The sequence below is a fragment of the Ahaetulla prasina genome, chromosome 2 (genome assembly GCF_028640845.1).
Source record: "Ahaetulla prasina isolate Xishuangbanna chromosome 2, ASM2864084v1, whole genome shotgun sequence".
Taxonomy (NCBI): domain Eukaryota; kingdom Metazoa; phylum Chordata; class Lepidosauria; order Squamata; family Colubridae; genus Ahaetulla; species Ahaetulla prasina.
The window spans coordinates 66,339,415-66,356,068 of NC_080540.1; the positions used below are offsets into that span (position 1 = coordinate 66,339,415).

The window sequence follows — 16,654 nt, forward strand, 5'->3', positions numbered from 1 at the left end:
TTTAACCTCTTTTTAATGTTTATATATTGAATTTTTACTTGGCTGTACACCGCCCTGAGTCCTCTGGGAGAAGGGCGGTATAAAAATCGAAATAAATAAATAAATAAATAAATAAATACTAACCAGAGCATATAAAACATTTGCTAGACCAGTTCTTGAATACAGCTCGCCTGTCTGGAACCATACCACATTTCAGACATCATACAATTGAGCGTGTCCAGAAATATTTTACAAGAGGAGTTCTCCACTCCTCTGATCACAACAAAATACCTTATGCCACCAGACTTGAAATCCTGGATTTAGAAACTTTAGAACTCCGCCGCCTTCGACACAACCTGAGCTTAACTCATAGAATCATCTGTTACAATGTCCTTCCTGTTGAAGACTACTTCAGCTTCAATCACAACAATACACGAACACACCATAGATTTAAGCTTAATGTGAACCGCTCCAATCTTGATTGCAGAAAATATGACTTCAGAAAAAGAGTTGTTAATGCCTGGAATGCACTACCAGACTCTGTGGTCTCTTCCCAAAATCCCCAAAACTTTAACAAAAAACTATCTATTATTGACCTCACCCCATTCCTAAGAGGTCTGTAAGGGGCGTTCATAAGAGCACCAATGTGCCTATTGTTCCTGTACTAATATTCCCTTTGATTGTATCCAATTTCATATAGTTATTACATACTTATAGTTATATATATGTTTATCTATCATATAGTTATTTCATGCTTATGCTTATATATAATGTGATAAATAAAATAAAATAAAATAAATATTAATCTCTAGAAACTGTTGAGTTGCTCAATTGTGAAGGAAAAGTAACATCAGGGGACACTCGAAAATGCATTCATATTAAGAACAGATATTGTTGTTCCTATAAATCCTCTGAGTTTAATCTGCGTATTCTAAACAACAACAGTAGTTACAAGATTTCTGTTTTCTTCTTCCATAATGCAATAGCCATTCAATTGTATTGTGCTTGTGTGGGCATGCATGTGTTTATCCTGTTATTCCTACAGTGCTCTGGACATTTTTATTTTAATGGACATTGTCATAGCAATATATCTACTCAGTTAATCTGAATTATTAACATTAATTACTTGACTAAATAGTTTGAACAACTATACACCGACAGAATGATAAGGTATTTTGTGGAGAGTTTTTATAAGCAATGGGTTTCTAAAGTAATGTCTTCCTACCTACCTTCCCAGCCTGGACTTCCAGTGGTTCAGGGTCCAACTGCTGTTGTGCCTCCACGGCCACAACTGTATCCAGAACCAGCAATTCCATTTCCTGTTGTCCATCCCACCTCAGTTGCCCCTGTGCAGATGAGACAACCTCAGCCTGTATTAGTCAGCCAGCAGGTGAGAAATGATATATTCTGCCTTTATCTTCCCCTCCCCCTCTACACCTTCAAAATATACTGGCAACTGTCTGGAGAACTTCCTGCAGGGTTGTTTTGGCAAGATTTTCAAAAATAGTGTACCATTCCTTCCTTCCTAGGGCTAAATAAAAGAGAGTGATTTCATGCCTTAGGCAGGATTAGAATTCATCGTTTTCAGGTTTCTAACCTGTTGCCTTAACTGGCTCTCTTTTTGCCTTTTAGGTAACTGTTAAGCTTAAAAAAAACAACACTATGTAACTTGCATTTTATACTGTAATGGAAAGATTTCTTAGCAAATTTTAAGTGTAGCAATGGATTAAGGAGTAAATTAACAAGTAGGACAGCAGTAGCATCTGTGGTGACGTATCAAAACAAGAAGGCAGTTGTGGTATAATTGAAGCCCTGCTCCTTTTGTATTGTAATTGAAATTGCACACATGTACAAAGGAGAGGGCTTTGATTTTGCTGTCACAACCACCAGCAGGACTTTTTAAATCTCCCCTGTGGGTTGTAAGGCAACAGAGCGAGAAAGTTCGTTTTTTCACCCTATAGCAAACACAAGATAAATTTCTGACCTCTTTTAAGTTTGTTTCTCTGAGTAGAAGAGATTGACCTCATTATTTGGACTTTAAAAAATGTTGTTTCTATTATATATTCTCTTGGCCTGACAATGGACAGCTTCATCATTTTCTTCTGCCACTCTTTCTTATTATTTATTTATTAATCAATTATAAATAAATAAATAAATAAATAAATAAATAAATAAATAAATAAATAAATAAATAAATAAATAAATGTTATTGGGCTAATTTTATCAGTAGATGAAAATGATCATGAGAAGTATTTAGCCATAGGCATATCATCATTTCCAGACAATGTCTAGTTTGAGTTTGGGCATACATTTGCATAAGTAAATATATCAAAATCAGCTTTGAAACAATTTATTTATTTATTTATTTCATTTATTTTACTTGTATGCAGCTTACAAACACACTAAAAGCCAGTAAAACATTAAAATAATACAATAATAATAAATAGGCAATTGGAATATTGGATTGGAATTTGATGCTGATTTAACAATTGTGAAACTGGTAATCATAGTTTGCCAATTCAGAAATGGGAACCATGATTATTATATCAAGACTTAGCCATCCAAAAGGCATTAAAAACTGGAACCGATATCTTTTCAGAATATAGCATAAAAATGGAATTGCATGCATATACTGTACTTCCTTTCTTTAACCTCTCACCATGGCTTCAGACTGTTCATTTTGTAGATTTTCAATCTATTAACTGTATTTTTAAAAACTAGGTTTGTTGCTTGTTTGTTGTTTGCCTATGACTGCTTCTCCAATCCATGCTGATAGCACTTCAAAAACTTATATGATCTTTTTTTAATTCATCAGCAATCCATCTCAAGCTCAACCCCTTTACAGCAAGTTCTCAGCAACCAGCCTGTGTGCCCAGTACAGCAATCTGCACCTCACCTGTTGTCCCAGTTTCAAACGCCCAGTTCTCATATGGCAGCTACCAGTACACCACTGGCACCTCTGCAGGTCCCCCCTGTGCAATCAGTTCCACCTACTCAAGTAAGTCCTTTGTAGCGCACGGTAAGTTTTCCTCATTTTGGTATGGAGACTTCATATTGCTAGAAACATGGAAATATTTTCATAGATCAATTGGCTTTTGTTGTAACATTGAATTATAAAAAAAAATCTAGTTATTTATTACCTATTATCATAATAAATTCAAAAATAAAATAAGAAATTCAAAAGAGTTAAACAAGCTCAAAGCAGCCCAGCTCTTGGAATTTTTTCACAATGGACCAATGAGATGAGCAACCAATCAAGAACCAATTTTCTTGGGCTTCCATAACTTCCGTTTCCATAATGTGGACCACCAAGAGAGCAGCTTGCTAGGTTCAGATACATGAACCCAATCAGCCTCGGTTCTAAGAGGTACACCACAAAAGAGTCTCTGAAGATGCTAGCCATAGCTGCTGACGAAATGCTAGAACAAAATAAACTAGATCATGACCATTCATCACTCCTCCTTTGATGCCAGCCGTGGAAGCCTACGTCAGTATTTAATATGTCACTTCCTCATATTGGCACGAAAAGGACAGCTATATGAATATGAGAACTGTGTCATTTACATAGTAATAGTAATTTGATGAAGACTTTTAAAAATGACAAATGGAAAAAGAAAAATTTTAATTTAAAAGGGGGAAAGAACATGCCCTACCTACATAAAGTGGATAGATGGCAAATTTCTCTGTGTGTATAATTAGTGTTTATATAAACAAAAAATGAATGTTTTAAGATATTGAAAACTTCAAGCTTTGGTTCAAATCATAATTTGAGTACAAAAGCATAAGCTCATTCAACATATTGTTAAATTGTGAAATGAGTGGTCTAGTATTTCATTTGAACTAGACCACAGCTATTTATTTAGCACTATAATCATTGTCAGAATCTTCACACAATTTGCATGGAGTGCAGTTTATTCATTTATTCGGGTGATTATCACATTTTTAAAAACAAATTCTCATGCAATAAAAAAATTCTATGAAATCTGTTTTGACTATATTTCCAAAATGCCTCACAGTCTCATGACAAAAATTGTTTATGAAATATGAATAGCAACTAAATTAAATTGGATTCTAGGTAATAACTACAGTAATACATTTTTTTCCCGTTGAATCATGTCCAATTCTCAGAGGCTACCTGGTTAAGTCCCTCCAGTTTTCTTGGCAAGGTTTCTGAGAAGTGGTTTGCCATAGCCTTCCTTCTTAGAGTTAGGAGAGAGTGACTCCAGCTGGCTTTATGCCTAAGGCAGGACCAGAACTCTCAGTTGCCTCATTTCTAGCCTGGTGCCTTAATCACATACCAAACTGGCTGAATTATTATCATGTAATAATAGTAATGATAACAATATAATAAAAATATGAATGGCATTATGACCTAATGGTGAAGGCGCTCGCCTCCCACTTGGAAAGTTGACAGTTCAATCCTAGGTAGTGGCAGATGTTTCTCTCCTAGGGCACAAAGAAAAAAAAATACCTGCTGCGAATTCCACTTAGGCATCAGGAAGGGCATCCAGCCAGTAAATGCTCAGCTCCATCCAGTCATCTTAACTCTAACCTGAATTAAGGGATTACAGGGTTGTAAAAAGGGAATTTTAACATATAATAAAAATGACCCCAGCATCATTATCTTTCTGGGTGGCCTTAAGACCTGCCTCATACCTGCCTTGGAAGGTAAGTGATTCTGTATAAGGTGAGCCTTTACAGAGAAATCTACCTTTAGGTCTCTTCCTATCTTAACTTCTGGCAGGTTGGAATACCCAAGTAGATATTCTCAGACTGTCCAGGGCAGACAGGTAAATTTGATCAGGAAAAGCATTCTTTTAAAAACCCAGCCCCAAGTCATTAAACCTAGCAGTTTAAATTGCACTCAGTAACATGCTCATAACCAATGCGGCAACAATATCCAATGGCAATATCAAGACTAAAAATCCACAAGCATTAAAAATGCTGAAGTGGCCTTCAAACGCAGTCCCACGTAAAATAGCTTTTAGTCATCTAAATGAGATGCAACAAATGCAGGAATCACTGTCCACCATGCGTTTTAATGCCAGCTAAGTGTACAGGTGGAACACCAGCTGAAACTGAGAAAAGGTTATCTTACCCACATCCTCACAAAACCAGGTCATGGCATCTGCCTCATCTATTTTTCTCAGTGGAAGATGTGCAACTTTGTATCATATTATCCAAATTGATGTGATATTTCTTAGTGGATTTAGGTAGATGTTGAACAGGAGAGGGGAGAGGGCTGAGCACTGTAGCAGCCCATAATGATGCAGCTGAGAGTCAGACCTTTCCCCATCTATCATCACAATTCTGACGCTCATATCCTGCCCAGATGAATCTTGTCCAATATCAAGGGCTGTTAAAAGATCTAGGGAAACAATGACAGTTGCATTTGCTCCATCCACATCCCAGCTCAGGTCATCCCTGACAGCAACCAATGTGTTTTTTGATTCCTGCTGACCCTGAATCTGGCCTGACATTACTTGAGATAATCTGGGTTCTCTGTAACTGCAGCCCCATCACTTTTTCCACAACCTTCCTAAAGGAGGAGAGATTGGAAAAAGAATTTTCCATTGGATCTGATCCAGGCCTTTGGAGGAGTGGATGGATGAGCATCTCTTAAAGCAGTGTTGATTTTTCTTCTTCAGTGGCACACTGAATTTTCTTCCTCATCCACAATTAAATCGTATATGAGGCTAAGTTTATTGTCGACTGACATTTAAGACAATCAGCATGAGCCTACAATGCCCAGTCATGCAGTTGTTTGGCTCATGTGTCATGATTTTGGCATGGAAGTACAAATTTTCTATCCTTTTTCTCCTGGAGTGTCTCTTTCCCCACCTCCAATCTTCTTTTATACTTTCCCCTACATGGGCCTACTGATTTTCTCCCCCTATCTCTGTCCCCCTTAGCCAGAGTTTCTCAACCTCCTTAGCCAGAGTTTCTCTGGTCCCAGAGTGGGGTGGGAATGGAGATTTTCCAATATCCTTCCCCCAGGTGTGGGGAGGGAATGGGGATTTTGCGGTATCCTTCCCCTGGACTGGGGTGGAAATGGAGATTTTGCAGTATCCTTCCCCTGTCACGCCCACCAAGCCACACCCACCAAGCCACACCGTGCCCACCAAGCCACACCCACAGAACCAATCATGAAAAAAAATTGAATTTCACCACTGCCTCAGCTAATTAGCCTCATACTTCCCAACTGTGCAAAATAGCCATCTCTCCACCATTAGTTATCAATTACAATACCTGGCAGCTGCACCCAATGTGATCACACATTTTCAAGCTTTACATTCTTCAAATCCTCTTCAACCCAGTTCTTTTCCCTTCCATCCTTGCTTGGCTCTCCCCTAACTGGATCAGATGGTGCTAAACACACTACCCCTTTTTCTCATTCTGGAAAAGTGCTCTCCCCCCCCCACCCCGCTTCTTTGCCATTTAGAAAGCCAGGAATCATTTCTTTTCTTTTTGATGGTTTTGATTTTCCTATGTGTCCTCTGCTACTTGGTGTAAGGAAATAGAACTCCACTAGCCCATTTCAGTTGACACAATTTCCTAAAGAACCTTGCCATCTGATGTATTTTTAGGTTTCTTCACACTTTTATCTTATTTCTTCAGTCTTCTGTTTTTAATGTATTTTCCTCTACTATTTATTCCAGTTTTAATTCTACTTGTTTGGTTTTCAGGAAAAACAATAGATGGCAGATGGGTCTATAACAGTTTAATTATAGACTTCTAGTGCAATCTGGTATCAGATAGATAATAAGATATAAAGCAGAATGTGAGATTCTTCTTCTGCAATCCCTATTTCTTAAGTCCTTTTATATAATAAGAATAGCCCAGATTGACAACCCCAAGATAATAGAATAACAGAGTTGGAAGGGATCTTGAAGGTCTTCTAGTCCAACCCCCTGCTCAGGCAGGAAACCCTATAACATTTCAGACAAATAGATGTCCAATCTCTTCTTAAAAACTTCCAGTGTTGGAGCATTCACAACTTTGGGAGGCAAATTGTTCCACTGATTAATTGTTTTAACTGTCAGGAAATTTCTCCTTAGTTCTAGGTTGCTTCTCTCCTTGATTAGTTTCTACCCATTGCTTCTTGTCCTGCCCTTAGGTGCTTTGGAGAATAGGTTGACCCCCCCACTTCTTTGTGGCAATGCCTTAGATATCAGAACACTGTTATCATGTCATCCTGAGTCCTTCTTTTCATTAAACTAGACATACCCAATTCCTGAATTCATTCTCCATATATTTTAGCCTCCAGTCCCCTAATCATCTTTGTTGCTCTTCTTCTTTCTAGAGCAGTGGCTTCCCAACCTTTTGGCCACTAGGGACCAGTTCCGTAGTTTCATGTGCTGCCTGCATCCCATGGATGGGGCTTCCCTTGTTTGCATGGCCCAGTTTTTGGCGTGCTGCGGATCACTGCCAGTCCATGGACCAGGGGTTGAAGACCCCTATTCTAGACTTTAGGGATGTGGTGGCTCAGGGACTAAGACAGCTGAGTTTGTCGATTGAAAGGTCAGCAGTTCGGTGGTTTGAATCCCTAGTACTGCTGTGTAACGGGGTAAGCTCCCGTTACTAGTCCCAGCTTCTGCCAACCTAGCAGTTCGAAAGCACGTAAAAATGCAAGTAGAAAAAATAGGGACCACCTTTGGTGGGAAGGTAACAGCGTTCCGTGCGCCTTTGGCATTGAGTCATGCCGGCCACATGACCACAGAGATGTCTTCGGACAGCGCTGGCTCTTCGGCTTTGAAACGGAGATGAGCACTGCCCCCTAGAGTCGGCAACGACTAGCACGTAAGTGCGAGGGGAACCTTTACCTTTTACCTTTTATTCTAGACTTTAAACTTCTTTTTTACATTGTGACGACGAAAGCTGGATTGAATATTGGTAGTGTGGGCTTACCAAGGCATTATAGAGATGATATCATACAAAAAAAAAATAGATTCAATTATTCCTGATCCCAGTACCTGTCAAAGTTGTCTAAATAACTCCAAAAGTGAGTCCTGATTAAGGTCTTCAGAATACAATAAAATCAAAATTAATCCAGAGATTGCTTTTTCCATTTTTCCATTCCCTTTTCTCTCCAGACTTTACCCTTAGTGCAAATGATTCCTCTTTTTCTTTCCAGCTGTAGCTTTGTAGCTTTCTGGGGGGGAAATGTTTCTTTGTACTTTGATCTCCCTGTAATTGTGTAACCACATTTGCCCAAATGCGACCTCCCAGAAACCTCAATAATATGTGATGCTCTCTGTGTTTTGACACCTTACTGTAACTATTAGGCAACTACAGATACAAAGTGTTGGAGTATATGGACAGATACAAGCTCCAACTATGATTGCATTGAACAAAAGGACCAGGTTCGAAAAAGCTGATCTGTGATATGGTGTAGTTCCAAGAACTCAGTTAAATGAATCTAGTACAAATGCATTTTAATTATCCCTGTAACTTTATTGCAGAATAATCCACTTTTAAATCCCACTGTCTTAATAATAGAAGATTAGCCTTATTTTTAATGATGAAGTAAAAATGAGTATGCAAATTATTTTGTATAGTTATAATGAGTGAAACTAATATCTCAAATCAAAGCTATAAGATGATATCGATGAATGTTATATTAAATAATGGTTTTGTCAAAGTTGTATAACGTTGAATGTTGTTATGTTTACTTAATTGTATTGTGAATAGCATCATTTATATACACTTACAGCTGCTATCCTGCTTTAAATAATTGGAATTATTTAAATGCTTGTTCTTACTTTTTGATAATGTAGTCCAGTTTATCATTTTTAATATGCTCCTCCCACTTGAATCTCATTTATTATGCTTGCTAAGTTCATACATTCCCTGTATTGCTCTTTTTTTCAAATAGAATAGAATAGAATAGAATAGAATAGAATAGAATAGAATAGAATAGAATAGAATAGAATTTTTTATTGGCCAAGTGTGATTGGACACACAAGGAATTTGTCTTGGTGCATATGCTCTCAGTGTACATAAAAGAAAAGATACGTTCATCAAGGTACAACATTTACAACACAAATGATGCTCAATATATCAATATAAATCATAAGGATTGCCAGCAACAAAGTTACAGTCATACAGTCATAAGTGGAAAGAGATTGGTGATGGGAACGATGAAAAGATTAATAGTAGTGCAGATTTAGTAAATAGTAAATTTTACAGACATAATAAAGTTGTTCTTACCTACTCTTGATCCTTACTTCCTGCAGCATCATATCATTTGCATTGGGGATTTTTTTGCACTAATTCTAATGCACACTTAATCTGCATTCTGAATATTGCTGAATTTTACCATTTATTAGCCCAGCAAGACATTATTCAAAATCATCACATGAGTTCAATTTAGGAGGAAGATACTTGGTTGGATGCAATATTGCATGCAACCTAGTATCTTACTATATATATGGGGTATATGGGGTGCAATATATATATGCATGGGGTAGCTTATTAGTTGAGAGTTTCAGTTGAGAGAACAGCTACATAAGGACATAACACTCTACTGAAGTGAGTACAGACAGAGGCTCCATGCGTACGAAATCGGATACTATTAGTGCATGCCAGATATTTGCCTAAAATGTTTCTAGACATGCAATGAGTAATTATTAATAGGTTGCTGCATGCTTTATATATTTCCTTTGTATTAATTTTGGATTGGTCTGTTAACATGCAGTTGCTTTGAAAGCTTATCCTGCACTTACTCTGGAACAATTTACACTCATGAAAAAATGAATGGAAATCACTTTTCATTTTATTGATTGATACAATTTAGGCACTACCCAACTCCAAATACTCTGGGTTGCTTAAAAAGAGGAATCATTTTATTAATCTAAAGCAAATGAATTGATTTAATGTCATCTGGGAATTCTCATGCAATTTATATAATATTATATTTTCTTCCAGATTCCTCAGTTTCCCATCATTCCTGCAGTCACCCCTCTGGCAGGACTTGACAGTCATCCTTCAAACCTGTCCGATATACCTGCTGCAAATATGCCCCCCAACCCTGCTCCTTCTCAATATTTTCCTTCAGCTGTGATAATACCTGTGAACTCAGCTCTGCCACTGTCATCAAATTCCCCTGCCCTCCCCATGCAAGCAGTCAACCTTCCTCATACTAATGTGGCTTCTTTGGTCTTACCCTGCCAAACAATTGTGCCAAATATGCCGGCTGCTCCAGTACCATTACTTCCTATGCCTCTGCCGGGAGTGTCAGCTTTACCAACACATCATGCAACAGCCCAGCTCTCCCAACAACAAATGTACCAGGCTACCCTCCAGCAGATAATGCAGAACGAAGCTATGTCTTCTCCCCTCCACACTCAGAATATGCAAGCAGTTTCACAACAGCAGCAACAGATGCTGTCTTCACTTCCACAGTCACTTCAGCCAAGCATAATTCATCCTTCAGAACAGGCTATGTCTGCTTCTGGGGCTGATAATCAGGTAATCTATTTGACATTGGATTTTCATGGGTTTAAATCATAGGAGTAGTTCTCCAAGTGTCAGCTCTGTAGATAGTTCAAATTTTAAAAGAAATTTGGGAGAAATTTGCCCATCAAGATGAGATAATGAAACCAAATCCTTAAAAATGAAAGGATTAGAATAGTGAAACACCAAATATGAAGGGCAGCTTAAAAAGGAAATGTCAGAGGATAAAGAATGCTTAAGGTGCCTTAAGTGGAAATTTCTGTCCCAGGAGGTGACATTATTTCTTCTTAGAAATGAAGAACACTTTTAATTTCCAGTTACAGTTAGTATTTTCCAATATGTCACTGCAGTCAGAGTATAAAATGATAATAATTTCTTAATGAAAGTAAACGAGGTTTGTAGAATAGCGTAACTTAAGTGCATGCCGATTTCTTTAAAAGTAGATATTTATTTTACAAAGAAGAATTTTAGAACAATTTAAAAATATTTAATGGTAATAAATACCTTCTCACAATTACAAATTTAAACAATGGCTAAAGATACATATTTATATATATATCTATATACCGTATGTGTGTAGGAGTGTGTATGTGAGTGTGGAAGAGAGAGAGAACATTTTTTCAAGTTTAGGAGAATAGAAGCTTCTAATTTTAAATATTTCTAAAATATTATAAGGTAATGTAATGAAACATAAGACAAGTATGGATTGAGAAAAAAATAATTTATAAAAAGATTGAATATTTCTTTTAAACAGGAATGTTACAAGAAACAATAGCATTTTATCATTTATCATCTACCATCTTAAGAACCACAACATTCCATCTCAAACTATTGTTCTCTACACCCAACTTTACTTTATTACATCTTTATTTTCAGCCACATATTTGGTACAAAAAATTGTTTGTGAAGAATTCGTATTCACCTGGTCCTAGTCTAATCTCCAATGAATCAATGATATTTATTCTCACTGGCTTCCATATTAATTGTACCATCCAATGTGGTTCTTTAAGTATTTCAGATATCTTTTACGGATGTCCTGTATCAGTTTTGATTCAGACTGTTAAGTTTTGTTATCAAATGGGATCTGGAGGTGTTATTGAAAATCTATACAGAAACTTTATACCTTACCCCAAAAGATGAAAAATAAGGAAATTCAAGCTGTCTCCATTTAACTTATGTCGATGGTTCCTATTACTGTAATTGTTCACTTCACACCCAACAAAAATCATGGAAATTTGCTGGTATCGTATAAAATGATTCAAGTCGCTAAATGTTTGTCCTATTTCCTCTATATGGTATAACAACTGATAAATTGAGATAGATGATAGATAGATAGATAGATGATAGATGGATAGAAGATGGATGGATGATAGATAGATAGATAGATAGATAGATAGATAGATAGATAGATGGATGGATGGATGGATGGATGGATGGATGGATGGATGGATGATAGATAGATAGATAGATAGATAGATAGATAGATAGATAGATAGATGCCATAGATCGATCGATCAATCAGAAAAACAGACAAATTTATATTGCAGGATCTAATCTGGGTCAGTCACCAGGACCAGAAGTTTAATCTTGCGAGCTTTCAGACTCATGCTGGAGTCCATCCTCAGAGAATTCTCTCTAGCAGAATATGTCATTTATATATAACACTTATATCCCGCTGCAATCAGAACTGGCTAACATATAATATATGCACAATAATAATTTATGTAGAGCTAAAAGTAATTTTCCTCTTCTTCTATTATTTCTTTTGCTGCTGTTGCCTTCTCTTTTTGTATCTATATCCCATCTCTTTTTCAGTTTCCTCTTCAGGTAAAGCTTGATTTAGTAACTATAGATTGAGCAAGAATAAAAATCTCCATAATGATAAATGAAAGAAATCTCATTTATCATTTTTATAAAAATGTAATCTTATAGATACAGATATAGTCTTTATGGCAAAGGTTTATTGACATATTCTAAACATATACAAAAAACTAATTAAGCCAGAAAGATTAGTTTAATTTGAAGTTTAATTGTACAGGTAATACCATGACACAATTCACGATCATAACTATGAAATAGATGGCATTGGATTGCTCTGTTTGGTCTCAGATAAACATTTAAAGTTCCCTCAAATAGCTATCTCTTTGCATAAAAGCACAAATCCAAGGGACAGACTCCTTAAAGAGTTCCTAGCATTCTGTGAAGATGTGAATGATATTATTAGTCCTTTGGATGTGACAAATCCAGTTGCCTAGAAAGCCTACAATCCACATTTACTCAGTTTGATTTAAATATTACCTCAATTTACTGAAATAACGGCTTGAAATGAAACTATACGTAAATTGGACACTCTTGGATAGCCAATCTTCTTGGATATAACCTTTATATACAAATTATTTAGATTCTCTAACAAGTAGTTACTTCAGTTCAATTTACCCTAATGGATATTTAAGGTAATTTAAATATACACTAACGTATTTTGTTTCATAGCTCAGCTTCATAATGTAACTGTATGTCTATAAACTTGATGTGCCAACTCATGTTCATTATAAGATATTAACTTGCACCAATGAGATAAAAAAATTCAGATCCTAATAATAGATAGTTGTTGTGGTGACCAAATTCCAGTTACTTGCATTTCACACATCCATGAAATCATAGTTTGTGTATGCAGAGTGCGGAGTCCTTCCTTTCTTCCTCCCTCCCTCCCTCCCATTTTATTGCACTATAACAAGGAACTATTTTTAATAATGTTGATTTAGCTAGTGAGTCTTTAATAGAACTTAGACTAATTACACATTTGATATTTTTGAACAGATTATTGGACATCCTCAGTACGCTGTGGATATTGGAACCCATATACCTGCATTGCCAGTGCAGGCTTCTGCCATTATATCACCACCATTGCAATTGCAGCCTGAAGCAATGCTGCCCTGTATTGCTTCAGATGGACTTTCACAAAACAATCTTGGCACAACTAATTCAGCAATGTTGGCAGATCATGGATTGCCCCTTCAATGTTCTGCTTACCCGCAATCTCAGCCAGACAGTCACCAGCTTCCTGGCCAGCAGGTTCCAACTACATGTCCAGTTGTCCCAGTAGCTTCAGAACCTCCTCAAGAGATGGTATGTGTTTTCAAGTGCTACTAACTATAACAAAAATTATTAATCAAGTTAAAAGAGATGTATTCCAATTTCATAGGTACATCCTCCAAACTCATTTTATTTTCTGCTTACTTCACTATCTGCAAACTTGAGTACTTTGAAATCACTTAATTTTTTAATTCCTGTATTTGTTTTTTCCCCACATCTTTTCTTGCCCTTAACTTTTGTTGACTTGGAGTTTCAGTTTTCCCAGATAACAATGATACATGCACTGTAGTATATGGACACTCACGAGAGCCAGTTTGGTCTAGTAAGGCACCAGGCTAGAAATCAGGAGACTGAGTTCTACTCCTGATTTAGGCATAAAAACTGGCTGGGTGACTTTGGGCCAATCACTCAGCCCACAATGTCAGGCTTGACCAACAAGCTGGTTGGGCAATTCCTGTTGTAACCACTGAATCAACACTCAATTGATCAAAAGAAAAGTAGTCTCTGCACTTGCAGGAAAATGCTAGGAAGAAACAGTATATGGATATTTATATCTATGAAGAGGGCTGAAATTTTGTTAGATTTTCACTAAAACCTGATTCTCCGATTATTGCCACCTAACATTTTGTACCAGGGACAGTACATGAGAATTCTCATTGGGAAAATAGTCTCAGGTTCAATATATCTAGTAATTTGCTCAGAGAAATTCTGCTCCAAAAGTTAATTTGGACTGTTGGCATAAACCTGGCCTGTACTTAATTCTAAACTCTTCAAATGCTCAAAATGGCTTGGTTTGTTGATAAAGTGAAAATGACTATACACTGATATCAATCTTCAAAATGTAACAATTTTTGGTTGAATAATTATTTATTCTTTATAATGTAGGAGCAAGCAGTACTGGAAAAACAGCAGTCACTGTCACAGAGCTGCGAAAGGTACTTTTTCTATTAGTCTATTAACCTGGCATAAAGTTCTCAAACCACTTGCAAAATTACATCAATATCTAGTAAAAGAGTAAAACATCTTAAGTAATTTCTAAAATGCATACTCATTTTGGGATGGCAACTATATCTCTTTTTTTCTAAGCTCTGGTAGTGATGGTGATGATGAAGTGCCATCAAGCTGGTGTTAACTTTAGCAGCCACACGGATAGGGTTCTGTTTACCCAGGTCCCCAACTTAATTCTTCAGGTCTTTCAACATGGTTTAATATACCCATCACAAGTTATTGCAATCAAGTCACTCAGTTTTGCTGATGGTCTTTTTTGCTTCATGTCTACCTTTTAAATAATTATAGGTCTTCATGAACCTTTGTTATAGTTCTCAGCTTTACTTCATCAAGAGTTAATATTTTGAGAATAAATACCATAATACCATATTATTGTCCTCTCTGCTTTCAAGAATCATCTTTTTCTTTTCCTCTTGTCCCTTTACAACACTCTACTCCACTCCATCATAAAAATATTAGGATGCATAAAATTGAGACTGAAGGATATAGAGTATCTGACTATAAGACTGAATACTTATAGTTATAATTTTCTGCATAATTTTTTTTTGGGAGAATCGTTTTAAATTTGTGAAGTGCAGGAAATCAGGACCCAAGGCTGGTTTATGGCATGCAGATTTATGGCATGCTAACATTCTCTACAAGAATCTGAACTACTAACAATCAAAGCAAATTGGCAATAGATAAAAGTAGTAGAATTCAAGGTGGGCTTGACTTAGATCTTTTTTGGAAATGAAAGGACTAGAGTCTAACTGGCATAATGTTTTAATAGTTTTAATCTTAAATTGTGTTTTTATTGGGTTTTTAAAAATCTTTTATAACTTTAAATTTAAACTTTTAATTATCAGCCTTTTGTAATTTGCTAGGTTTTAATTGTTGGTTTTAATTGTATATTTATTGTGTTTTATTGTTGGCTGTACACCGCCCTGAGTCCTTCGGGAGAAGGGCAGTATAAAAATTTAATAAATAATAATAATAATAATAATACTATCACTTCCTCTTCAAATTAAAAATAGTATGTACTGCATAATTATCATCCTTCATGGCTGAACATCCCTTTTTGCATGGGAAATAAGAAATAGTAAGGAATAGTAATTTTGTAGGCTTCCAGGCTGTTTTTCAGACAGCCTGGAAGCCTACAAAATCTGACACTATTTCTAAAAAAAATGTTTTGGAATTCATAACAGAGATTCATAGCAGAAAGGAAGAATCTATAAACATGTATTTCCCCATTCCACCAGTTGAATTGCTTAGCTAGATCAAAAATCTCTTATGGAAGGAAAAGGCTTTCTCTCCACGAACGATTCTAGAGACAGCTGAGTAGGTGAAACTTGGTGGGAACTTTAGGAGAAACATTTCAATTTAAGGAAGAACTTCCCATTGTTGGATCAGAGACTGAGGCCAACCTCTTAAGAGCATTGAAACTATATTTTGCGTAGTAGTTCCTTCAAAGAACAAAGGGATGGGCTACAACATCTCTGTTCATTTTTTCAGAACACTTTTATGAAAGGTAGCAAAGATATTTCAAATAGGGACAAATTATTTTCTTTTCTACAGTTCTAGAATGCTGGAGAAACTGAATCAGTTTCTTTTAGATTCTTAACATTTAGAGGTTTCAGTAGAAGTTTGATTAAATTCCTGCCCATTACATTTTACTGTATTATATGTATGTTATTTTACAAAATCCATTACTCCCAGAGTCTTGCATGTATATAGTAAAATTGTGTAAATTAAACAATTACTTAAAAACCTCTCTTATATCTAACATTATTATGATGTTGGATAAGGTCAATCTTTGCTGATAAACGTCTGATTAGTTTGTGTTCTTTTGTGGACTTTTAAAGTAAGTCTGTATGGTAGTAATGTTTTGTCTTTTTTTAATTCCTCCTCTGTCATTTTATCACAAAAGTTATATGAGTCCTGATGTTGCTTCTGGTAAAGAGATGAGTGACAGTTTTGAAGGAACAAGTGGAGGTGGGAAACAAGAAGGAAAACCTTCAAAGAAACATAAAAAATCAGCACGTGCTCGTTCGCGCCAGGAAAAATCCAACAGGCCCAAGCTTACCATTTTAAATGTAAGACGCCTTCCTTTGCTTAGTTTCTAACCTATCAGTTTTATTGT

The 16,654-nt window shown here is 36.2% G+C and overlaps 1 protein-coding gene across 7 annotated transcripts in view; it reads left to right on the top strand.

Moving 5' to 3' along the window:
• Positions 1-16,654, top strand: part of WNK2 (WNK lysine deficient protein kinase 2) — a 103,680-nt gene that overhangs the window by 56,229 nt on the left and 30,797 nt on the right. For 6 of the 7 annotated variants that reach the window (XR_009153544.1, XR_009153543.1, XM_058169958.1 and 3 more), the window contains exons 10-15: positions 1,217-1,369; positions 2,795-2,977; positions 9,907-10,449; positions 13,252-13,560; positions 14,413-14,462; positions 16,442-16,607. Coding sequence is in view for 5 of the 7 variants with exons in the window: in XM_058169958.1 (XP_058025941.1) it covers positions 1,217-1,369; positions 2,795-2,977; positions 9,907-10,449; positions 13,252-13,560; positions 14,413-14,462; positions 16,442-16,607 (1,404 nt within the window). In the remaining 2 variants the exon portion in view is untranslated. The remainder of the gene's footprint in view (positions 1-1,216; positions 1,370-2,794; positions 2,978-9,906; positions 10,450-13,251; positions 13,561-14,412; positions 14,463-16,441; positions 16,608-16,654) is intronic. The other variant, XM_058169962.1, reaches the window with a different exon arrangement.